This window comes from Cyanistes caeruleus, chromosome 7, assembly GCF_971803275.1.
Source record: "Cyanistes caeruleus chromosome 7, bCyaCae1.hap1.1, whole genome shotgun sequence".
Classification (NCBI taxonomy): Eukaryota; Metazoa; Chordata; class Aves; order Passeriformes; family Paridae; genus Cyanistes; species Cyanistes caeruleus.
The window spans coordinates 13,847,573-13,873,643 of NC_141707.1; the positions used below are offsets into that span (position 1 = coordinate 13,847,573).

At 43.1% G+C, this 26,071-nt stretch overlaps 1 protein-coding gene and 1 long non-coding RNA gene across 2 annotated transcripts in view; one reads left to right on the top strand and one right to left on the bottom strand.

Moving 5' to 3' along the window:
• PLCL1 (phospholipase C like 1 (inactive)) overlaps nucleotides 1–26,071 on the top strand; it is a 179,502-nt gene that overhangs the window by 144,532 nt on the left and 8,899 nt on the right. The window contains exons 4-5 of the mRNA XM_086897064.1: nucleotides 9,518–9,593; nucleotides 12,708–12,817. Of these exons, the coding sequence (XP_086753190.1) occupies nucleotides 9,518–9,593; nucleotides 12,708–12,817 (186 nt within the window). The remainder of the gene's footprint in view (nucleotides 1–9,517; nucleotides 9,594–12,707; nucleotides 12,818–26,071) is intronic.
• Nucleotides 18,751–25,911, bottom strand: LOC147652202 (uncharacterized). Its single transcript, XR_015289137.1, has 2 exons — nucleotides 23,245–25,911; nucleotides 18,751–20,595 (listed from the first exon to the last, which is right to left on the bottom strand). It is a non-coding gene; the product is annotated as an uncharacterized LOC147652202 (long non-coding RNA).

Here is a 26,071-nt window from a genome sequence, read left to right on the forward strand (position 1 = left end):
AATGACTCGGGCTCTGCAAAGTTGCCCTTGAAAATCACCACAATGCCACACTGGGCTTTTTGTTGTTGTTTCCTATTTTAAACACGGTCGTGGCTAGCGCAGGTTGACATTTGAAGAGGACTTTATTTGCAAAACTAGTGGCAATTCAGCCTGGCACTGTTAGTCCTTGTCCTTGGGAAGCAGCAAGATTTGTGTGCTGCCCTTTGCTGGCCTCCCCGCAGCAGGGCACAAGGACAGTAGGTAGGGAGCTGCAGCATGGGAGTTCCCAGGCAAAGCTGAGCTCTCCCTGTCCCTATGCTTTGCAGCAGCCCTGTTAAACACTGCCCCTGCCCCTGTCAGATGAAGTGTTGCTCTTGGGGTGGACATGGCAGAGTTGGTAGAGAAGGTTAAAATGCTCACCTTCTTCTTGCCTGGGGAAGGAGAGGTCAGTGTGGTACCGGAATGCTTACACAAATGTAGAGACATGAACTGGAATCGTTCCAGATGAGTGCTGCTGCTCATTGTATGACATATGTCACTGCTGTGGGTGACTGAGCCAACAGCTGTGCATGGCTTCCAGCAGCAGAAGTTGCTGTCACACTGTGCCTCTTGGGCCATGGGGGTGCCCCGCTGCTTCCCGACTTTTGTGGCGGTCTGCAGCAACCGATAGCAGGATGCACAGTTCTGCCAAGCCTGACTTAAACACTGCACTGTGGCAGCCAGACTGAATCACGACTCATGTTCAGAGGACAGCAGGTTTTTCTGCAACTTGAGTTCATAAGGAATATAACGGTGAACAATCTGGGAGTATGCAATTGCTTCCAGAGACCCTGATGTGTTGCAAAGGGTGATCGCAGCTTTGACCAGCTGTACAATGTGCCAAATGCCCACCTCCTTCCCATCTCAATTTTGCCTTTATAGCACACTTTTCAGGGGAAAATCAGCTTGTAGGGTGGGGGAAGTCACTGATGTTGATTAAAACAGGAATACTAAAAGTAGTCTGAAATAACCCCCAGGTTCCTTCCAGAGTAGTTTCTATTACTTGGAAGTGATTAAATTATGGTAATAAAATGCCAGCTGTAACAATACCAGAACAAGGATTTGCAAATCCAGTTGATTGCCTTATTTTAGATGGAACCTTTCTGGGGTAGATTTGTTACATGGTCCCATGTCTTTCTGAAGGAGCAAATAGCACATAAATAAGAGATTTTTCTGTCTTTGGAGGCCTGCTTAATGGAGTTTTACCAAAATGAATGTGTCATCTCTTATCTTTGTAATTATATACTGAAGAGTACACATGGGACTTTTCAAGGCCTCCTTGTACTTTGGAAACAGTTTTTCAATTTAAATAGGTGAAAGGCCTCTTTTGGATGTAGGCAGAAACACTTGTATAACTGTTTTAAATAATGGTTGTTCTCACATTTGTCTCCAGTGGGGGAAGATGTAACTTGAATGTCAAGAGAGCGTGTAAATGGTTTAAAATCAGAGAGACAGAGAAAGGAGTTGTGCCTTGCCTACATAAGGATTGACTTGAGATATAATTCTGTTAAGAAGAACATGATACTATTTTTTTTTTCCCACTTTGGCTGTGAATGCCTCTTACTTTGCTAAAACTATTCGCCTCTGGAAAAAAAAAAAAAGCTGGATTTAATAAGTGGTTTTGCTGTATTTTGGATGTTTGCCTTTTGAGACAATGCCAGCAGCAGAATATTGAAATCTCTTTCACCTTTTCTACGTTTGAATAAATGAACTGTCTCTATTAATCTTGATACTTGAAAATCACAGTATGGGAAGAGGTTTGCATTTTGAATGTTGACAAGTGGATTCTCCTTGCTGTATAATGACTTCATAAAATCCAGGGTATATTTATTTTAGATACTTTTTTTGTGCAAATGAGAGCTGTGCAAGGAGATGCTGTTGGAAAGCAATATAAAATATTTTAGCTTATTTATTGATTTTAATTCAAGATAACTACTGTTCAGCCTTTTATATTGTTGATAAATATAATGGCTTCAAGGAACTGGATCCACAATGCTTGCTGCATGTGTCTTTACTTCAAAGCACTTTTTGAATTAAAAGGCCTAAGAGCATTTTTAAATGCATAAAATTAAATCTGTTTGTATTTGCTTGTCACTTGTATGAACAGGCTATAATTCTTAATTCCTTTTACAGTAAAATGGAAAAATGTTTGACCCTAAATCTCATAGTGGGACTGCAGTTCTGCTTCACTCACTGGGCCCCACAGCACAGGGAACTTGAGTACTGGCCAAACACTTCCTCACCACTTCTGCAAACACGACATGTGCCACATTCTTTAAAAAGCCTGCTTTGAAAATAATTTCTGATAAAAACAGCCCTAGTGTGTTAGAATTTTTCCCCTTACAGAAAATTGCCAATGGTATATACCTTTTTATTTTACCACAGCAAGTAGTAAAATAGACTCTGCCCGTGTGCTTAATGGGGCATAAACAGGGCTGAGGGTCCAGGGAAATGGAGGTGTGAATGCTCAGAAACCTGCCACAATGATCTGGAAAACAATTAACTGTCTGTTCCCTCCTGCTCAGCCTTTGTCAGCTGTGAGATAGACAAAGACCCGTTTGTGCAGTTTGTTTTATTTCCTGGGAAATTAATTTTACTATTGTGCGCTGCTTTAAATATCTTCTTTTGAGAGAGACCTTATTAGAATAAAATTTAATGTGCTTTGTTTAAGGAACCGGAGCAATTTGTCAGGACTGTGTTTCTCATTTTATGGTGGCATTGCAGCAGTTTAGTGGAGCTGCACTGTTGGCCACGTCTCATATAGGAAGAGGCTTCATTGAAAATACTGGGTTGTATCGGAGTTTCTGCAGAGGAGAGCAGGGGGAATAGGATTTGCCAAAACCAAGAAAATGAGATGGACTATTGGCAATACACAGACGTTTTTGAAAAGTGTGTCAATGATCAGAAATACAGTGTAGAATGGCTAATTTCAATTTACAGCTTTAGTTGATTCCATACATAGAGCATGATGAATGGATTCTGATCACGCTGTCATTGCTTCCCACACACACCTCCTAGGATAGTGTACCCTGTCACTTTTGAAGTTGCTCTTCAGAGCTTTCCTTTCCTGTGAGTTAGGGCTCTCACTCTGCTTCTCTACCTGTGTGCTCCCCCTTGTCAGTGGTTGCTCAGGTGGGCAGCACATGCAGTGTGCCTCACAACCTGTCAAATTAATGCTGGTGTTCTTTGATCACACCTTAAAAAAGGAGTTACTCCATATGAAGAGAGGGAATGGGGCCCAGCTGGACCTGACAGATGGTTGAATTATTCATTGCAAACAGTAATCCTGTGAAGTTAGGATTTATTTTTTTTTTTTGGTTGAGAATTGTTTGGAAACAGATTGTGGTTACTGTGTCTGCATGATAGATTCATGTGGTGGTGCAAGTATGCATGAACTCAGGAACACTTGTGCACTTTGCACTTCAGCTATTGGTTAAACGTTATTTTCCTCCAAGATCAAATGATTGAATAATTTGAAAATCAAAGGCAATAAACAAGTGATAATAAATGTTCTTGCTTTTACCCAATCTCCTGGTTCATGTGCATACAGAAATTTTTCTAAGAAATATGAGAAGTCCAAGTTATCTATGTCTTTTCAAATTGTAAGTAAAAAGAAGTGTAAAAAGGATTGAAGAATGAAGCTATTTGTAATACAAACTCATGTTGGCATAAATGTTTTTCTCTGTGTACAGGCCTGATCTTGCTATGTGGAAGCAGACATGGAAGGACAGGGTGGCTACAGGTACTGCTGAGAGATGGCAGGGTAGTTAAGAACATCTTGGCTAACATGGAGGTAGATTGGGGATTTTTGAGAAGAGAAGAAGCATCTGTGAGGTTGCTGGGAAATAAGTAGAGCTGTTTAATGGCAGTGATTTTGTTGACATGGCTATCGGCCCACACGTGCCAGCAGAGGTCTGCTGAAGTGTGTGTAAGGTGAGCTTCTCTTTGTCTGGTGTTCTTTCATGTGCAGTCTTTTTGGGCTTGTCTTGGTGCAGGCATGACTGCATTACCAAGAATCAAGTCCTTTTCCCCAGTTATTATGTAAATGCAAAATGACTAAGTAGATTTTTGTGAGCTTTTTCACTGAAATTCATACCTCAGCTGGGATCAAGTCATCCCCAGAGGAACATTTTTCACAATTCTCTAAGCAGCTGAAGACAAGGGATATTGCAGAGCATCCTCTGCCAAAGAAATGTCATAATGTGCTGACGTCAAACACAGTCCAGCCCATGGACATTGTCTTGCACTTGTATTTGTTTTAAATAATTTTCCATCCAAAATTGGACATAGACTGGGAAAGTCAGTTTATTTTTCCACTTCTTATTAATGAAAGTCCCATTTCTTTCTGTGCTTCTTACAATTCTCTCACCCACTGCTCTCAAAGTTTCTTGCTCTGTTGTCTATGTCCATTAGTCACTTCTAGAACAGCACCAGAAAAAGAGTCAAATCAGAACTTCCCTTAGAGAAGGAAGTTCCAGTTGGGTACTTCAGGCTGTTTTAGCATAAGCATATAGAAAACTGACCTCTCTCTCTCTCTCTCTTCTTCTTCCATTACTCCTCTTGTTCTGTAGAGGATTGATCTTCACAGATCACATTCTGCCACAATGATTCCATATTCTCCCAGAAATATTTCTAACTGAAAACGTGAAGTTGCAATTCAAGGTGAATTTTATGCAGTTTCTTCTCCAGTTTGTGCCAGAAAGGTATTTCAGATGTCTCCAACTCATGTAACCATCCTTGATGGCTGTTTCTGATGCTGGAAAAGACTCAGATACTGAATTCTGGCCTGAGCTATACTGGGACAGAGACAAGGTGAGGGATAGAATGGTGGCCACGGCATTCCTTCCTATGTCCTGGCACTGCATACCCATCTTCCTTTTCTTGCAAAACTTGCTGACACACAATTGATGGCCTGGTTATTTCTTGTCCCAGGTGCGTACAAGAAATACTCAATGCTAAAGGGAATTATCTTCAAATTTTCATGAGCTCAGTTTGCTCTTCAGCTGTTTTTTGAATTGGCTTGTTTTTGTAACCTCATATTTTTGATTAATGATGGGTCTGGATTGTTTTTGAGGTTTTTTTGTGGTTTTGTTTTTGTAACCGGGCAAAACTCTTCATTGTCAATGAAAGGCAGAGAAGATTGGGATAATGTCCATGAGGAGACACTTAAGAGAAAGCTTCCTTTTAGCCTGATGTTCAATCAATTTCTGTTCTAAACTTTGGAATATTTGTGAGAGATTTCCTTGAATTGTCCCTTTTTTCTCGTTTATCTTTCCAGCAGGAGCAGTACTTTAATTTGCCACCAGGAGCTTTTCCTCTCTTTTTTTGTCTTTTTTTTTTTTTTTGGTGAGACTGCTGTGTTAATTTCCTCTCTCCTTTTCAGTTTATAGAATAATTCACAATGAAAAGAAGAAATTGGTCTTTAGCACAAGAGTTCATTAAAGTAAAAAGAACATTCTTTTGTTCAGTTTGTACTGATCCTGTGATTAAACTGCCCTTAGTACAGGCAATAAATAGCACTGTTAATTTCATGTGAGTAATATGATGCCATCAGTATTAAGATATTTTAAATTTCACTTAAAATTTATTTAGTTTAACAGAAGTGACAAAGTAAAACATTGTTCTTTGTGTGAAGCACTGGGATTTTAAATTTGATATTCCATGCTATTCTTAGACACTGAAGTGAGACAGGTCAGTTGTGTTTTCAACCCTTGGTCTGTTTTACTTTCTGGGTCTCATATACTGGGTAAGGTGAGAACTCCTGGGTTTGGGCCACCTCCTGCTTCAATGCTTTTTTTTTTGAGAATCCACTGTGATTGTTGCAGAGAGCTTTAGGTGGATTGATAAGAATCAAGTTTATACTTCTTCTCTATACTGGAATTGGGTTTCGTGTGCTTTCATTCTTGTTTTTGTCCAGTTTCCCCCTCACCCCTCCGCTTATGTTAAACACATCTGTCAGTAAAGTTTATCGCTTTCTTTCTGACATGGGAAATGCAAGTTGTCCCAAGAAATCCTTCCAGCTTCAGCAGCTGGTAAAAATTTCCTCCCTCCGAGTGGACCCAGATACCAACAGCCATCCTCTAAAGGTTGCTTTTCAGTAAATGTCACTTGGACCTTAATCCCTTGCAGCTCAGCATTGAGGAGTTAACACACTCTGGTGGAACACAGGAGTCCTGAGGGAGCAGGACATCTCCTGCTCTGCAGGAGTCACTCATGGAAGCAAGCTGCCCTTTGGGAGCTGACATTAAAACAGCATCCTGATGGGCTCCAGCCAGATGGCTGGGACTATACAGCTGCCTGGAGGGCTGCTCAGTGCAGATCTGAGCAGAGGAAAGGTGCATGGAAAATTGTGATGCAAACATCAGAAAGCTCAGTCTTCACTTTTGAGATAGGCTGGTGGGTTTTGATATATTACTTACAAAAGTGGGCTTGAAAATCTCAGGCTGTGCTGTGATTTATGGGTTTACCTTCCCAGCAGAAAATCTCATAGCCTTCCACGTTGTGTTTTTAGGGATTCTGGTCCTTGTCACTTCTAGAAGAAGTAGGTGACATCCTCGAGCAGGGTTTCAGATATGATGGCAGCTGGAAAAGCAGGGAATGATTCAGACTGGGACATCATGGTCTCATTTCAAAACTAGTGACAAGAAAAGAAAAAGTGTATCTAAATACCATGACCCTATGCTGTAACTTTATTCCCGGATAGCAGTTACTTGCCTGTGTACTCTTGTCTGTTTGAATCAGTCTCTTCCCAGTGAACACCCAGGCTTTGTCCTTGCCCTATCCTGTTGTTGCCGTCTTTTACAGCAGCATTAGGAAGCAGGACCTCGTGCCCCCCGAAACTACACATGCAGCTCTTGTTGGGGGCAGAGTCTGGCCTGTCATGTAGGGTCCTGCACACTGTGTTATCAGAGGTGGTAAAGGTGTCACAGGCCAGCTAAAATCATATCTCATAACTGGCTTGGGTCCCATTATTTCTGTCTAGTGCATTATTTCCTAGAAGAACATGTGAGGGAGCATGCCAGGTGATGAACTGAGGTTGTCCCTTAACCTCAGTCACTGAGCTGAGGAACTCTGAAACCACTCTCAGGATTTGTCATGGAACAAAAGCTGCTTATTTTTGTCAAGATTACTGCTGAGCAAGAAGATGGGAACAGGTTAAATTCTGCTAGATGATCTGGTTTTAATTGTTTGTTCTTGCTGAGCTGAGAGCAGTGAGACTTTGATGTCAGCATCAAAGGAATGGAGGGTTGCTCTACCTGCTCTGCAGTAAGGGAAAATTGACATCCTAGTGCTAGTTTGCTCTTAAAAAATGGATGCAATACCTTCATGTCTGAGAATCTTTAAACAGGCATACCAAAAACTCCTGGGAGTGGGTCCAGTAGCTGCATGATTCTCAAGCCTGCTTTTTTGTGTGCATGGTGGGATAATTTCCTGTGGCTGTATAAATATATATATGTATGTATGTATGTGTATATATAAACCTCCCAAGTCATGTTCTGCTTGAGGGATCTGAGCACAGGAGAGTCTGACACGTTGGATGTCCTGGGCCAGTTTAGCTGCAGCTGACCTCACGGGGCAAACCTTGCTGCTGGGTAGGAAGTGTGGGCACAGACGCAGTGGGGACCCAAGCCCAGGGTGCTGGTTAAGTGGGGTGCAGGAGCCACAGAGATGCTGGGATCACCTGGCTGGGCTGGGCAGTGCAGGCACTGCCTGACGGGCCCCAGCTCTGCATGTGCACGTTTGGCCTCTGGCTGCCTCTTCAGTGACTTGCAGGATTTTTGGGACTGTCTTCGCTGCTCAGAGCAACCTTCAGCATTTGTAGCTGTCAGCGGAATGGCTCCTTCAGCACAAAGGATAATGTGCTGGGGTACAGAAAAGCCAGAGACTGGGTGTGTCTAGATGACAAGTGAAAATATCAAAGTGGAAAAGAATCAATGTGATGCATGAACGAGTAAGTAATAAGAATGAAAGGCAAAGGACACTATCGAAAGTAATTTAAATCTCAGGCATATCCACTGGGTAAGTTCTGCTAAAAAACAATTTTCCACTTTCTAGGTAGATCAGGCTTTTTTCACTCTGCCTGTGAAGCTGATAATGGATTTTGTTTTCCATGTGTTGTTCTTTATATCAAAGGAAAGGCATAAGTATTTTTATTAAATACAGCCTTACTACATTTAATTAGAAATAAAGATGGGATGAGGAGCAAAATTTGGATCTAAATTCCTCCAGAATTTAGAAGTTTGAGTGTGACAAGAGGAAGCGTCTCTCTTCCTTCTGTCTAATTAAAACAGTATAAGATGTGCTAATTTGCAAGTGTTAATTTATTACTGTTATGCTGTCTTCCACTAAAATCATCGAAGTCTACTACTTGGATTTTCATATTTAGTGTACTTGAAAGTAGGGAGGCTTTTAGCAGTTGCAGTGTTTTGGCAAAGCTTTCAGGTGGTGACATCTGTACTCTCAGGGTGTAGCATTAGGCAGTCACTCTTCAGTTTCCTGCATTTCTAACTGGCACTGCTTTGGTGCTGTTTGATTGAGGTTTGTGGTGAACATCCCGGGACAGTGAGGTTATTGTCAGGCACAGTTTGTTATACAGCATGTTCTTGCCTTCCCTAACAGAGGTATATACCACCTTTTGCAATTTCACAAAAGAGAACAATGGAACAATATTCTTTCTTGCCTGGGCTTCTGAGAGGTTTTGGAGGTTAGTTATCATCAAAGGAGAATAGTATTTGTATGTAGGGAGGCTCAGGAACCTGTCAGGTAATGGACCCTTTGTTTGCTGTAAATGGGCTATTATAGGAAGATGTCTAAGGGAGGTCTCTTGAAACTTGTGAGTAGGCTTGTTGAAACTACTGCTTTTGGTTTGGTTGGTTGGTTTTAGGTGGATTTTTTGTTTTGTTTTGGTTTGTATTTTTGTGTTGTTGTATTTTCTAGTAAACTTCAACAGAAATAATGAAGATAGGATTTGGATTTTAATTTCTCAGAGGAGAAATTCAAGAACTACTATAAGTGTCTGAGCTGTTGTATAGAATAAAATCCAGGTTTAAATACCTCTGGAAATTAGCTCTATTCATCACTTGATAACATTTTTAATAACCACCTATGCTGAGGACTAACTTCTCCTTTTAATAAAATAACAGTTAGAAAGGGCTTTGCTGAACATAGAATGAAGTTTGTCTGCTAAGTCTGTTTTCTTCTTAAATCACTTGTGTTTCCTTCATATTGGTTGCATTGGTGTCTCACAGTTGTAAAGCAGCTGTTCATTAACTTTTGGAACAAAACATTTTCAGAGCAACTAATACTTAGCTTGATACAGATCTGGGAGCCCCCCACAGGAAGGAAGGATCCAATTTTTATCATATTGCTCTCAGGGCAAACCTCCTCTCTAGTTTCAAGCTATGTACTTTCTGTGTGTTAGATATTGCAGGAAACCCTTGTAATGCTAATTTTTTCTTCTTTTTTTTTTTCTTTTTTTTTTTTTTTTTTTTTTTGACAGATGATTCAAGAGAGCAGGGTTCTTATTGAGACGGCAGACACCACTCACGACAAGATTGTTCAGTGCCAGAAAGCAGGTAATCCATCTATACTGAGCAGTTCTGGGTGGAAGGTGGGAAATAACGTGCCATAATTTACTTAGAGTTTGTGGCTAATGTAGCATTTTTTCACCTGGATGTAAGTGAGCATTCTGGTCTTTCTCTGGCATGCTCTACCCTCCTGAAGGCTCATCTTCCAGTAGAAATGCAGGTGTGGGATCAGACAAAAATACTCAGCTTTCACCTTAGAAGTTGTTTCTCCATCTGCTCTACAGCTCTGAACTGTCTGACAGCATTTAAATTAGTCAAATGAACCAAAAAAGCATTAAAAAGAGGGGGGTGAGAAGGTATGGTGCCTTTACAGAGTGCATTCTCTAGCTCAGTTGTTCCTTTGAGCACAGAGCAGGCATGAGGTTTCTATACCCACAGGACCACAACAATTATAAATATTATTGTTTCTGATAGGCATTTTTGGATTTGGCAAGTGATGCAGGGTATAGCCATTTGCTTCTATTAAATGTGAATAATGAATGAAACTGCTGTTTTGTAAATACTTCAGTTCATCTTTTTAATTAGGAGAAACCGGAAGCCTTTTCAAAAGTATCATTTAACTGATTTCATGTGGTACAAGAGCAGGATGGAATCCAGTCTTTGCTCTTTGGCCATGCTGGCATTGTGGTAGCAAAGGGATGAAAGGCAAATGGCCATGTCTGGCTGGAGGTTGTGGGGCCTCATCATTGTGACATGCCTTGAGCTCTTTGTATCTGCATAAGCAGCACAAAATTCCTCTGCCCAAGGCCTTCATCGTGTGCAGAGGGTTTAGGAAAGGAACATAACAATGAAGTGCAGACACCAGGAGGGTGTCCAGAAGGTCTAATTTAAGAACAGTACTTTGCACTAAACTGTGCAGACTCTCAGCAGCATCAGCCACCTTTCTGCCCAGCTTGGTCTGTGCAGAGAGAACCCACAGCATTTGCTTGGGCACTGGAGTCTGTGTGCTGGAGATGTGTATGGGAAATACCATGCAGTATCATGCCACCATGATGTCCAGAGTTTTATGTAGTTCCCTTCTCCTTCCTTCCCCCTGAAAAAAGAGAAATTTTTCAAGCATGTTCAGTTTTCTGCTGCATCCTCTTGTATTTTCATTTTTGTTTGCTTTATTAGCCTTAAAATTTCTGATTGTAGAAGGAAACTCAATCAGAAGAGAAATGAAGCACTTGCTTCTCTGAAGCCATGGGATTTAGAGTGAGGAAAGAACAGAGAGGTATCCCTCCCTGTGCTCATTTACCAATTGGTTTGTTGCAAATGTTACCCAGGCAAATTTTTATGTAACACTTTTAATGTGGCAAGATGAAGCACCCAGAATTAAGAGGTGTCAGAGGTACAATTGCCTGCGACATTGTCCTTTACCTCACCCCAGTGCTGCTTCCTTTGAACATGTGTTCCACCAGACCTCTGCTTCAGAGCCTGTTTCAGTGCAGGTTCCAGATGCCTCAGGGTCCTGCTGGCTCTCCCAGACTGGTTCTTGTGTGACTGGTTTTGTTGTTGTTTTTTTTTTTAAATGTGCAGGCTGAGCCTGATGCACAGAGGTCAGCAGCAGCTTGGAGGACTGACCCCGCTAAATGCTTTCACTGGTGTTGCTACCTGCAGCTTAACAAATGCTTGTGGCTCCCTCTTTCTGGAGCAGTGCTGTATCCAAGTTGCAGATGGAGAAGTGAGGGAAAAATAACTAAAAGGATGCTGCATGAAGACAGGGCTGCCCATGTAGAGCTGAGATCCATTAGCCCTCCAATTTTTTTCCAGGACAAAGCAAGTAATTTGAAGATATTATTTTCCTAATTGAAATGAAATGGTTTGTGAGACAGTTGGGATGAAGCACACCTGCAAGGAAATCTTGCTTTGGGTGCAGTTATTTAGACAGTTTTCCAAAGGATGTACTGCAGGAACTCTGTTAGCCTTGACAAGCAAAGCCTGTGAGTGGGTGAAGTTTTGGAATATAAAGAGTAGAGAGAGAAATCTTGCATTGTGTGGGGTTGAATACCTCAGTGTTATTGAGCTCCTGGAGCTGGTGCACAGGAAGGAAAACCAATTTTAATCTTCCAGGAGTGCTTTGGGCGAGCTGTGCTGAGTACAAGCCTGCCCTGGACTGTCCTTCAGCAGCCTGCCAAGTAGGCTCTGCACCAACAATGCACACATGTTCTCTCCATTGGCATTTCTTTGATGTCATTTCAATGAAGCTCAAATTTGTGAGTGACATTTACCCTAAAGTGTTAAGGGAGGGAGAGCTATGAAGCAACTGGAGATGGAGCTTGGTTTGTTCAACCAGGATAGGCTTCAGATGCTTTGGAGTTACTTAGTGCCAGTTTGGCCTTTGTAAGGTACAAGTTAAGGGAGCACAAGCAGCTCTTTTGCATTTTGTCTCTCAATCCACACCAGACTCAGAGAAATGTGTACAATGTGCAGATCTTGTGAAACTGATGGGCTAATTGGTATACCTGGAGATTTTTAATCTGCTCCCAGATTTCCTGAATTTTTGTATCCAGCAACAGATTTGCAGACGTTTGCCACAGAAACTAGCAATGAAATGCAACAGGGCTGTGGTTGGAAGTCTGTTCTTCATGCTGCAGGAGTCACAGTCCTGTGATTAGAATTATGTGCTTCTGATGTAATTTATCACTGTGGAGTACAAGGGCTCTTCTGTATGACTGATAAAGATTAATGAGGAGATGTGCATTGGAGCCTGCATTTGCTGTGCTGAACAGGTATCTTCCACATGTGTCAGACAGACTTCCAAGGTGCAAAGTCATCAACTCAAGGAGAGTGACAAGCCATTGCCTTTTGTCACACTACTGGCAGCAGTGCAGGCTGCAGGCAGAAGTGCTGGAGGAGTGTCTGTGCGGGGACCAGTGCCTGTGTGGAACCCAGCACTGGCAAGCAGAGCCACAAACCAAGCAGAAGCACAGCCCCAAAACTGTACACAGCACCTTTATTCTGGAAAATGTTTTCCCAGGATGGAGTCATAAAAAAGAAAAGGAAGTGGGGAAAGCACAGAGGAGGTTCTAGGAAGTCCCACCTGCAAGACTGAAAATGCTCACTCATCATTTTTACAGGAAAAATCAATTGTGCATTGAGTGATATGGCAATCTGTTTTAGGAATGGAATTCCATGAAGAGCTCCATAACCTTGGGACAAAAGAAGGTTTGAAAGGAAGAAAATTAAGCAAAGCAATTGAGAGTTTTGCATGGAATATCACAGTGCTGAAGGTAAGCACAGAAAGTACCACTTCCTGTCTCATATTAACTTTATAAGTAAACCTTTGCTCTTTTAGCTCCTCTGTTTGTACATCTTACTAATTCTGAAGAAACATGTCATTCTTTTTTAATGGGATGTATCAATTACCCCTGCTTACTGATATTTCTCAAATCTATCAATTACACCTCTGATTTGCAAGCTGTGAAGGGAATTTATCTAAGCCTTGAACAGAAGAGGAAAGATGGGTGGGTTGTGGTTTGTATTAGGGATTAGGGATGTGGGTTTGGTTGTCTGTTCTGCCTCTTGAACCTTGAAAGTGACCTGTTTGAGGTCACTGTGTCTCAAATACATGTTTTGTAAAATGAGAACTTGAGCATCTCTTTGGGAAGGGACAGGGGGCAGGAGGGGCTGTCAAGAAAACACTTGAGGGATATTGTAGATCCTGCAGGACTGTGTTTCCAAAGTGTAGTGCTGTCCAAACAGCTAAAAGGGGATTTTCAGCCCTTCATGGTGGCTGTGCAGGGACATACCACAGGGTGAAGTTGTTACTCACTGGCTTTTAGCCGCTGGCTTAGCATCAACCAGCCACAAATTTTCACAGTAGCTATGTGACTGAGCCAGGGTGAAAACAGCTAGGGACAACCAAGGATAGGAAGAGGAGAGGATTTGGTGGAGTCGCAGCAGAAGACAAGGAGAGGGTCTGAGCCAAGCAATCAAGTTGTGAGCATTCAACTCACACCTTTCACAGCCTCATTTCCCACCTTGCTCTGATAGATCACACTTCCCTTTGCTCTGTCCCAGCTGCTCCCTTGCTCCAGCTCCCAGGTTGCCCTGTCTGGCAACATCTCCCTGTGACCTCAAAGTGCTTTTACCTTTCTGAAATCCCAGGGCAAGCCAGTTGATGAAAGGGAATTTTTACAAAGTTCTTCATCAGATACACCCCTGAATGTAGCATGCAACAGCAGTAGGACAGGTACATGTCAGCATTGTGGTGCTGGAAAGAGCACTTAACTTGAGCAGGAGAAGGAAAGGGAGTTGGGATCAGAGAGGCTGAATGGCAGAAGTGTGTGGCAGAGGCCATTGGTGGTAAAGAAGGGTTAGAGAAGACCTGGGACACCTGTGGTTTCCTGCATACCTCGATTCACCACGAGAGAGCGGAAAAGTGAGGAATGGAGTCAGTGTCAGCTCAGTTAATTGGACCTTTGATGAGGAGAAAAGTCAACCAGTTCAAACTTACAGACTTAGATAACCAGTTCCACACAGAGCAACTGAGGTTAGTAGCCAGAGTCCCACCCAAAAGCACACTAGGCAGTTCTGAACATTAATCTGAATACCTTTAGCTGTGTTAGGTAAAATAAATGTGTAATGATCAGTCACTCTAAATGTTTTGATTTTTTAGATGTTAGTCAAATATGAAGTTTGCACATCTGAGGGTGTCCCATGATTAATGAACGTACAAGTAGGGGATCAAAGGAACATTTTCCCTGGAAAATAATTGCTGCCTAGCACATATTGTCAACATACTGGAGAACTTCTAAAAAATCTAGTCAAGGTCAAGGAATAATTTACTTCTTTTATTTGTAAGCCACAACTTATTTTCTACCTTTCTCACACAATAAAATATTAACGGAGCTTGTGACAACTATCCATGAAATGCACATGAAACATCTTTTCATTCTGACTGAAGTCCAACTCAGGAATGACATTAGAAAACTGGGAATGAAGTTGTGCCTTGGCTGTGTGATATGAAATCATCACTAACTGTTCTAATTTGTTATCTTTTTTTTTCCCCCCCTTAAAAATACTGTCTTTCAGTGACCCTGCCCATAACAAACCTCCATCTCCTCTTCAGTGCTGAGTCCTCTCAGTGCTGGTGGGAGCTGCTCAGGAGGATTTGGTGGGAAGAGACCGACAGCCCCACCCCACTCAAGCCATAGGTGTTTTCCCTGTGTCCAGTGGCAGGGTGGACACTGCAAATTTATTTCACTAGATGTTGTTGACAACTAGATGTTGTTACAGTGTTGTAAGAAAAGGACAAAAATATCCCGTAACATCTTACAAATGCATCAGCTGCTTTACAATGAGGTGAGGTGAGTGAATAGCTGATGAGAGAAAGCCTCTTTGTGTGCTCAGGGTTGTTGGAGGCAATTACATCATGCGGCAGGAGTCAGTTTGTGAGAGATGCCCGAGAGCAGTAGCAGGTATTATGTTGTTCTTGTGCTGTGAAATGATTAATAGTCTTTTCCTAGGCTAGTGAAGCCAAGACATATTTAATTAATGTGTTTCTTTATAAAAACTCATTGCAGTAGGTAAGCTTTGAATAAAAGAGGAGATACAATAAGAAATTGCTAGTGGCAAAATCATTGAATAGCTGCAGAGTGCAAGATTAAAGATTAAAGTATTTTATAAAAATCCTAACTGTGGACATTCTTCATGTTTAAAAATGCCCTGGGGTATTTTTAAGAGGTGAATCAAAATAGTATGTCATTTTCTTCCTTAGTTTATATAAACTTAATTACATATTAGAAGTACCCACTATAAGGACAAACTGTTTGCCAGAAGGTAAAAATGTCACTAAGAACATGGATGTTATAACTTGGTGACTGTCTAACAAGGCAGCTTTGACATCAATATTTATGAAATGTCACATCTTCCTCTTTGGTTCCATGTTGTGTAGAACACTGTCAAGTTCACAGAGAATAATACTGAGAGGCATAACTTAAGTACAGTGAACAGAAGAATCCTGCTCTTACAGCAAGATTACAGGAATGGCTATGATCCCAAATTTAATGTCACTTCCATTTTTATTTCTATGCAGCACCAGTCCTGTGTCTTTGTTTTCCTCTCTGTACTTAATGAAGTGCCAGTAGAATGCAAAGGTAGCAAAAGAAATTATGTGTTAACCCCCTCACAGGGGGCATGGTGTTAGGAACCCTTCATTTCACCCTACCAGGCACGCAAGGCTGCTCAGCTCAGCTGAGTCAATTGTTCTCGTGTGACCTTCCCTTGTCACAGAAGGTCGTGATTCATTTTCATGAGGTATTTCTTGTTTTTAAAGCAGATGACTCCACCTTTCCCAGAGCAGAGGCTTTTATGTAGTTTTGTGGCCTCATGCTTGTCTCTCCCCAGATGCTGGAGCTTCTCCTGCCAGGCTGGCGAGGCCACCTCTGCTCTGGTTCCTGTGGCTGCTTTTGCAGTGAGCTCCTTCTGCCTGCGCTGGGAGAGAGAGGAGCACCAAAGCCTGGAAGGCAGAAGCTGAGAAGCCTCCTTGGGGCAGTTCTGACCTGGAGCTGATGAGTCCTGAGAGCTGGGACATAACCCCTGCCCTCAGTGCTGCTGTAGAGCACTGGGTGGTTTTCAGGTCAGGTGCGCTTGCATGTGGGTGATGTCTTACAGAGCCAGCTTGGGTCTGCTCCTGGCCTTCTTGGCTCAGGACAGAGCCAGCTGCCACCTCTCCTGGGGCTCTTCAGCCCACTGCATCTGCCTCTCCCATGGGATCTTGTACACCAAGTATTTTGCGGTAACTGAGGTGCTCTTAGCATCTGTCACATGTGCAAATCACTGATTCAGTGACTGCTATATGAGTTTTTGAGAGTGTTTGAGGGGAAAAAAGGTTTTAGCAAACCTACTCTCCTTGCTGGGGAAAAACTGTCACAGACTTCCAGGAGGTGTTTACTTGAGCAAAGAAGTTGGGATCTGCTTGAGTCCCAAGAGCCTGGCAAGTAAGTGAAACAAAGTTTGAGTATATTGACTGTGACTCAGATTTGTTGCTCTCATGTGGACATGCTTTGACAGTCTGCAGACAGATTTTTCTGGACTGTTTGTGCTTTGGTGTGTCAGCACATGTGAAGTCTAGAAGCAATACCAAGAGGTACTTGTATGTTGATGGCAAATATCCAGAGAGTTAATATGCCAACATGCTGGCTTATTTATAGACAAAATATGGGAAATGAAGATAAAAGTGGTATTTACTGTTTTGTTCTTCTGCTGAAGGGAAAAACACTTAAATGTTTGAGTCTAGTCTCTTCTGAAATGCACATGGATTTTTTAAATCTTTTTTTGCTGCCCATGATAAGATTTTGCCTCTGCTCCCCTAAGTCTGTCTGTTCTGTCTTACTAGGACTCCCAACTATTAATGCATGCCACAAGACATCAAGTGGTTACATTTTCAGGGATCATTTCAGCTCTCATTCATGAGTGTATCTGTTAATTATCCTGCATTTAAATTAATGCTGATTAGCTATATCAAGAGAAGTTTGCTGAATGCAGAAGGCATACAATTATTAAATTGCTAATGCAGTTCTCTCTTTGTGGGAGGCATCCACAATTTTATGATGGGGTTGTGATCAGTGGGCATGTTAGCGCTGGTGTAAATGATTCTATGCAGCAAAACTGTGCAGAAATAGCACTTCTGCAGAATGATGTCCACAAATGACCTCTTTATTCAGCACAGTCATTTGTGACAATCAGCCTCCAGTTGCTTGGGAAACCTGCAGCATCCAGACCCCTCACTCGAGTGGCAGAGCCCCAAATGCACATTTTGAGGCTTACTTGCAGAGATGGAAGCAAGATTTCTGACAGATGTACATACAGACTACCTGCCCTCACCTAAACTGAGACAAATTTATCATCACTATATCAGTTTTCTTTATGAAGAATAACAACCTGTCAGACTGTGATTGATATTCTAAAGCACCTTAAACACAGAGTTTCTGATGATCTTTGGAAGAACTAGGTCCATTCCCAGCCTTAATTTAAGGATTGTTATAGTGCACTATGGAGGTGTTTTTGAATGGATACTGTACAGTATCATAAGATCTTGAGACATTTATATGGATCTTTTCATATCAGTCCTTTTTCCTGCAGTTAGAAGCATGCAAGAGGCATGGCTTTGTTCCTTGGCGTGCTGCAGAGTGGACAACAGAGTACCAAAACAGAATCTTAGGAATCTTATTGGTAGTTAAGCACAATGGTAACAATATATTCTACCACATATTATATAATTGTTGCTAAAGGATTTGCATGACAATTTACACTATCTAGATCTCAAGTGAGAGTATGATGGATTCATGAGTCCCCATAAAGCTGCTGTATTCTATGTACCATGTATTTTATTCACTGTAAATGTCAGGCTTTCCTCTGACCCCCAAAAATTCCTGATACCATATCTTCCCTCCTCTTCCCAGCATACCACTGTGGACATAAGCACATTGGTGCTCAATTTGTGAAACTTCAAAAATAGATGGAATATAAGCCATAGTGTGAAATTCACAGAGAGAAATTATTGTGATTTGCTGTCATCTCCTGACAGTGATAGTCCAGTAAGAGCAGTAGGCAGAAGTGGCTTGTGTGGCTTGGAGTTTTCATGCCTGCCTTTAAGTGCTGGACTCACTGTGTTATTCTGTATCAACTCACCTGTGGCTACTCATACCCAGATCTAGATAAATGTGCTTTGAATATGTTTTACCCCAAAAGCTTTTTTCCCAGTGAGACTAAATGTCTTTCCTGCTCTCTAGTTCTCACATTGTTTGCATTTGCTTTGCTAATACAGTTCAAACTTTGGAACTAAGAGCAGGTTTTAAACCTCTTCAGTCTGTGTGCCCTGGCTACTTCTGAAGGATCTGCTGCCTTGTGTCAAGATGTGCTGAGCTACAATGGAGATTGTCTGAGCCAGTCAGTGTGTGATTGAGTGGCAGATTTTACAAACATGTGAGGAAATGCAGAGCTGTTCTAATGATTCACACAGTGACTAGATCAGCTTGGTCTCTTACACATGAACTGAAGGACAAAAAGGAGAAAATTAATAAAAAATAGTTGTCTTTCTGAGAGTGCTAAAGACAAGGTGACAGGGGCCATCAAGGTCAACATCCATTTAGTCCTAAATACCAACCTGCTTACTTTGAAGAAGTTAATTTAAAAGTAGAAGGAAAGATGAGAGAGGAGGTAGATTTAGGTTTTTTTTTATTGAATCTGAGAGTCTGGAGGAGCCACATGGGAGCACAACTTGTTCCCAGACCCTTTGTATACTCTGAATGCAGTGGTGAGCACAGTGGAGGCTCCCAGCTTCAGGGCTGGTTCCAGGGCAAAGGCTGTGCTCCTGGCTCTCAGGACATGCTCCAGGGCTCTTCTGCATGTGGAGGTGTTGCAAGATTTTTCTGGGATAGGGGATTTAGAGTCCTTTGAATGATCTTGAGTTACAAAACAAGGTGGTGTTTAGTGTTGTGCTTCACATGCCAAGCTGTTTTGATTAGTGTATTTTGTAAACCACGGAAACCAAACCATGTGATTATTAGACAGGATAGGCAGATCTTTCTTGTACCTAGCAGAGTGCTGTTCTCTACTCATTTGGTTGATAAAGGCCTCTTCCATAAATGGTGAATGCACTGGTTTTTGTTTGTTTTGCCCAAGCCCAAAGGCAGGAACCAGAGCTCTTTAACAGACAGTCTTTGTAGATTTGGTCAGTTGTATCTGGTGGTGGAAACTTCTCAAGTTGCTTCACCATGTGTATTAGGGTAAAAGGAGTGTAATCCCAGTCCATCAAGAGTACTAGTTAATCAGCTGGAATATACTGTTATTCTTGGCCCTCAGCCATGCTGCCAGAGCATTGCTCCAGGGAGGATGTAGTGAGAGGTCTCAACAAGTACAGCATAACCTCTCTGGGTACCTGGCTGTTCCCTGCGAGTTTTTGAAGCCCTAATGGTGTTTCTGACAAGGTCTCTGTTTTCTTGGCCAAGGAAAATTCCGAGACACGAGTTGGATTTAGAACAAGCTAAATATTTGCGTGTGTTTAAAATACACATGAAGGCCACCCAGGCAATCTTAAGTCTTCAAGTACCAACTGCTGGCAGTAGCAGAGACTAAGCAGAGAGCAAAGATTACCAGGGTTCACAGATCTTGATGATGTCTTTCATGATCCTGTGAGTTTCTGAAGGGCATGAAGTCCCAGGATAGCCTGACAAAGAAAAGAGACTTTGTCCCCTGTTAATCATTTATTGCTGGGGTTTTGTTGAATAGTGTCACAGCAGGAGTGTTTCACTCACTGGTTTCACTGACTGGCAAGTCTGGAATGATTGTCCAGACATTCAAATCAAGCAGAGTCTGTGTTTATCTGTCCAGGCACAGGGACCCACATGGGCCCAGGGGTCACTGTGCCTGGTACCCCTTGTACCAGGGCCACGCAGCAGCGTGGGCTTTGAGCCCAGCCAAGGGCTTGACACACTGAGGTGCTGTGCATAGAAAACCACTTTTAGTATCACTTCACAAGTGCAGGCTTGTCAAGACGTTTGAAGAGCCAAACAGATGCCCAGCTCTCTCTCTTGTGTAGGCTGACACCTCAGTGAAGCCCTCTGCTTGGTTGTCTGTCCTAACTCCATTACCTCTCTGTGCCTCATGTCATCTCAGTCTTTACTGTTTCTTCTCCTCAGCCTCAAATCCCATTCTCTCTGCATTGTCCCAGTTATATCATCTAAATCATGCCAGTGTGGGGAGCAAACTACTTGTGACCCCTCACCTTGATTTAGACTAAGCTCTGCATGGCTCCAATGTTGTCCTTCAAGATGCAGTTTCTGTGAATTATTCCTCCATATTTTGTGCCACCTTTGCCCTGGGGTGGCTTGTTTGTGACCTGGCACTACTGTGCTTGTGCCTTTGGGGCAGACCCATCACAGCCTGCGCCCCATCCATGCTGCTCACATCGCTCTTCTCTCCAGCCTGGCAGGGATTTTTTTGCGAGGGTGTAAAGGCCAACTTCTCCTGAGGGGGTGTGTCATTCCATCCAAAGACTCTGCAACTGGAAATTAATAATGTTCAGGTGAAATACAAAGAAGAGTTTGTTCTCTGAAAGCTGTTTTGAGCGGCAACAAGATTATCACCTAAGAGGTTATTTGAAAAATCAGCACGTAGGGTTACAAGTTTCTTGAAGATCTTCATCTTTTGAGGAAAAGTAGTTACTCCTGCATATATGTGCTTGGGCAGAACTGCAGAACTGTGCTGGAAAGTTGTCACTATTAAGGGGAGGCAGCGGGAAGAGGAGGGGTGGCGTGAAGGAAACGTGGATGGATAAGTGGTACCCCAAGCCAAGAAGGCTTGCTTGGGTATAAAAACTGGGTCAGTTCTTACTGAGCGCTCTCAGGAAGAGACAGTGCAGGCAGAAACTGCAGGTGGCATAGGAACTTGGGCAACTTCTGCCACCACACCCTCCCTCCCCTGCAGCGGTGACATTTTTATCTGAGACATAGATATCAAAAGGCTGCTGTACTTGCAGCGGAGTTAATTAACACAACCTGGAAGACATGGAAATTGGGAATCTAGTTTGTGCCAATCTGACAGTGTGACCTTGTTCAGAGGAATGAAGAAGGCTGTAATGAAAGTACGAGTTTCTGCAGAAATTCACACATTTCTTGCTTCTGTCTGTCAATGGCTGTACTAACAAAGAACAAGAGAAAAGGACCAGCTCCCTCTGTCAGGTGTTCTGGATTGCAGTGTAACCCAAGCCAAGCTGACAGCCCTGCCCACACGGCTCAGGCAGTGAGGCAGTGCTGTGGGAGTGCTGGGAGCCTTTGCTGCCTTGAGTGGCACTGGGTGAGTGGCCCACACTACCTTGCCTGGATGTTTGTTCATGCCACTGAAGGCCACAGGGAGCAGAGGGCTCCGCTTCTAAGGCATCCATGGTGGGTTTCCATGAGGGAGCCTCCACCCACAGCTACTTCCTGAATTTGTTGAGTGTCAGGGAGAGACAATGGCATTGATTTGCACACGGCAAGAGCATTAAGAGTGAATTGCTTGTATATTACTTTTTACCAGCATTTGCTTATTGTTAAATCTGTTCTGTGACATTCCCTGGGAGCTGTAGCTGGTACTCACCTGAAACAGTTGTGTTTGAATGGTGTGTGGTAAGATGTTTAACATCTTAAAAATTACTCCTGTGGTATATTTGGAGCTCCTTACAGCTCCTGTCAGCAGATCACATACGGTGTCCCAGAGCTTACAAATGATGACAAGCTGACTGCCCCTTTTGTTGTGTGAATTATGTGCCAGCATATACAAAACCTGCTCCCTGTGGGGGAACGGGTATCTAATTTAAGATAGTTCCTCGGGGGAGCTCAGGAGGCGATGAAAGCTGCTGGTTGGATTGGAACTTCCTCCTCTGCAAGTTGCTAGGATGGTGTTTGGATTTTCCCTGGCGCAGTCAGTGCCCTCGGTGAAATCCAGGCATATATTTTATAATGGAGCAGTACCTGGCCCTTGTGCTTGGTTGAAGCTGGGGGCTGGCATGTCTGTGTGAATGCCAAGTCCTCACCTTCTCCCTCCCAAGCATTGATAGAAATCCTCTCTCCCTGTGTCAGAATGTCCATAATGCAATTGTTAGCTGAGACCTTTGACTTCTGTAACTTGTGTGAGTATATGAGTCATGGGAGCCGAACTCTGAATCCAGCAGGGAGTGATTTTCTGGCACGACCTTCCCTGTTTCATTGTGCCAGTCTAGATTCCATTACTGCCTCCTGACACTGAAAAGTGTTCATCCACACCACTGCATATTCTGAGGGTTGTGGTTAAAGTAAAATGCTCTTTAACTCAATGGTGGTATTGATTCATTTTTGTTGTCTGGAGCCACTAGCAGTAGAAGGCTGTTGAGTAAAGACTTCTGTGTTTACATGTGTGATTATTGGAAATATGGGTCTGCAGCGAGGGCTGGAACAGTGAAAAGCCACAAACTGCATTACGTGAAAGTTGTGGGTGTTCAGGAAGACCAGTCATGTGCTCTGCAGTTTTTCTCCCGTGGATCATATGGCAGACCCTATAAGCCCTAAATGTGGCAGGCATTTTAAAAACCTTGGACAGGAGCTAGGGAAATCAGAGGCCCAAGTACTTGTGGGTGGAAGTAAGCTTTACTGTAGGAACAATGGATGGGGAAACTGCAGTCTTGTATTTTTAACAGCTGCAGTCTTCTTTTACCTGGGTCATACGAATTGCGGGAGATAAAGGACGCTTTCTTACGGGTCATTTCCTCAGGTACAGGTGGGATCCATTTGTGGAGAAAAGTGAAGACAAAACCAGTGATTCATGTGCTGAGGCAGCTGCTATTTATTTTTAGATCACAAAAGAAAAAGATGGCATTTCTGACGTCAGAAAGGCTATTACATGAGAGCAGTAGGACTTAGAGGAGTAAGTTAAAAACGCCTATTTAGTAGCTCTTTTCTCCAGTACCCTCTGTGTTACAGATAAGACTTAGGTCTGGTATTGGCAGGAAGAGCCTGACTGATAGGCTGTGATTGCTCTGAATAGTAATAATAGAGGTGATAATTGCAGTTAAGTTCTCTCTCTGTTCCCTGGGTTCCCACTCCATCGGGTGGTGACCTAGGGATGCTGGTGTATGTAGCAGCGGGGAGGAGCTGAGCCACACGTAGGCACAGAAAAGCACTCCAAAAAGTGTTTTTACCTTTTCAGGCATTGATGGTGGTGGTAGTTGGACAGCTCGAGTGGCCCAGTTTAGCAGTCTGGGATAAATGGGCTGAGACTGGAGGCTGCCAGCAGCAGCAGGACAGTTTCCTTCTGGGCAGCTCAGTGCTGTGATGCTGGGTAGTCTAAACTCATCTTCTCCAACCCTCCCCAGTAATTGTGGAGGTATTACTGCAGCCATCTGTAATAATGGCATAAAAATTGAGTTCAGTTTGGCTGAAAAACCTTGTATTTTCTGTGGGATAGTATTGTAATGGGTTGTAAATTATGCTTGCTCAGTTTTCCCCACTGACATTTTGGGGCAATGAATTTGTAAATGAACACTACCCCTATCCTGCACCACTAATTTTTGTGCTTGGCTCACTCAGTTTGCTGTGTATTTCCATTCCCGTCCTTCTAGAAAACAGAAAAAGAGATTTCTCACTTCCACCCAGGCCTGTTTCTGGCCCCTGCTGAGTTTCTCCTCCCCTCTCAGTTGCTTCCTTTCAGTAGCTCTCTGCCTGCTGGGTCAGTCAGTGTTCTGCTTACAAAAATAACCCTATCCGCTCCTGCTTGTGCTTGATTTTGCATCTGCACTGGGAAGGCAGGGTTGGGGTTCTCCCAGGAGAAACAGTCCCTGTTAGCATGTGAGCCCCGTGGCTGTGCCCACAGGAGCCTCTCTGACCACTGGCTGGCAGAGCATGAGCAGACAGGGTGGCACAGCTCAGCTTTTACTGAGCTCACTGTCCAGTCCCACCAGCAAAACCTGCCTTTGGCTGCAGGGCACCAAAATGCACAGGGCTGATCCCTGGACAGGGGCGAGGAGAACCAGAGCATTTGCTCAGGGATCCTATAAAAACCTGTTCCCTCCTATTAGTTAGCGGTTTGTGCTATTTTTCCCTTTTGGCACTTAACCCTTTGTGTGATTTGGAGGCTTTGGTCTCAGCTTAAAGCTTTCTGCTTCAGCATGAAGTTGTTTGTGGCCTGTGCTGCTTGTGAACTTGTTAGAAACTGGCTGCCCACAGCTCCCAGCATGAAGGGAGGGGGGTGTCATGTCCCGCCCAGGGCAGTAGGAATAGGGAGCTTGGATGGCTTCTGCAGATTCCCATGGTGCAGTCAGCTGGTGGTGTTGGCCAGCAGCCACTGCAGCAGCAGGATTTGCAAAACACATATTTGCTAAGGCACTAGTGCTTGTGGCGGGCAGAAAGGAGCAGAGCCTTAGCTGCTGCATGTGGGAGCAATGCTGAGCATGCTCTGTCCACAAACACTCTGCTCTGACTGGCACAATTTGATTTCAGATTTGATTTCTGATTAGATGATTTCAGTTAGCGTTAAGCACAGCTGTAGGTATTTTTTTAGCTGGTGTATCTTCAGCACTTCAAAGGAGAACAGTGACTGTGTGACATTGCAGCAATGCTCCCTCCCTCCAAAAAAACCCAAACCAGCACAGGTACGTGTTGTCTTCAGTCAAAGCAGAGTCAGCTCAGAGTTGGCCACTAAACCCTTTCCAGGTTCTGATGAATGTAAGGGACGTTTTGCTGGCTGCACTGCGATGAAAGGCATGATTTTGATGTTAACTGTGTACTTGCAGCCTGTGGATCTGAGAGCCAGCACAGAGAGCACTAAGGGAGCAAGGGGTGCCAGCCAAATGTTTTGCTTGGGGGCTGCCTTTCACAGGTCTTTCATTAGGTGCAAAACATCTCTTTTCCTGCAGCTGGTCCTTTTACTCAGAAAAATCAAATGCAAAAAAAATTGTGCGCTTTCTGCCTCATGTTTCTTCGCCTTGTTTTCTTTTCCTGGGACTCTAGACCTTACTGGAGTTACCAGTTAGTGCTGGTACTGGTACATGTGAGAAACTGGGTTTTGTGATGAAAAGAGAACTAAAACATGAGTGCCTGGACATACAGCTTCAATTTTCATTTCATGGCTGTGTATCAAAAATAAACAGTGCCCAGATTTCTTCAGAGATGTGGGGTTTTCGTAGTATTACTTGTGCACTCCTGGGCTTCCAGCCAATCCTGTGATTTTAAACTTATCACCAGAAAAAAAAGGTTCCTAGCACGGAGGGGTTGGCGGCAAGAGTCCATACATTTGTGGCTGTGCTTGTGAACTGTCTGATGTAGTGCCTGAGAGACACACAGGCAGCTGAACTGCTCAGCACATGGCTAACATCAAATTAATGGCATTATTTCTGAAAGCAAATTCCTGCTGCAGCACAGTTACAGTCAATGCTCACATTCATTGCTTTTGACAGCCTGATATAACATAATATAATTTAAATGCCCATGTGAGATGGAAGCATAGGCATTTATTTAAAAAATAGAAATAAAAGCCCACTCTTTTTATACATAAAATTACTTCTCAAAGGAATAAATTAGTAGCCATACAGTGCAATTGACTTGCAAGAACCCCTGGATTTCAGTGAAAAGCTCTTTTTAAAGATCAATGGGGAAGGCTGTAGCATGAGTGCTTTTGCTACTTAGGTGTTCATACAAGTGCTTGGTGTTAATTCCTTGTCATGCTTTGATCAAGGGTTTGGTGGGGCACACAACTGAGTCTGAGAGCAAGCTAGCCATGTATGTCCTTCACCTTTGTCTTGTTAGGCAAATCCTGTAAGAGAATTACAAATACAGACCCTCCTTCCTAAGTTGCCATGGCTGCACGTATCACACGAGTGATATCCTCATGCTGGCAAGGCCAGTGGCCAGAATCAGAGGGTTTTCTAACTATTTGCTTCTTTGGTAATTGCCTGACTGTTCTCATTGAGGTTGTCCTTGTTTGTTCATTTCCACCTCCCAGGCTGCTCTCAGGGTTGTGTTTGGCTGTGT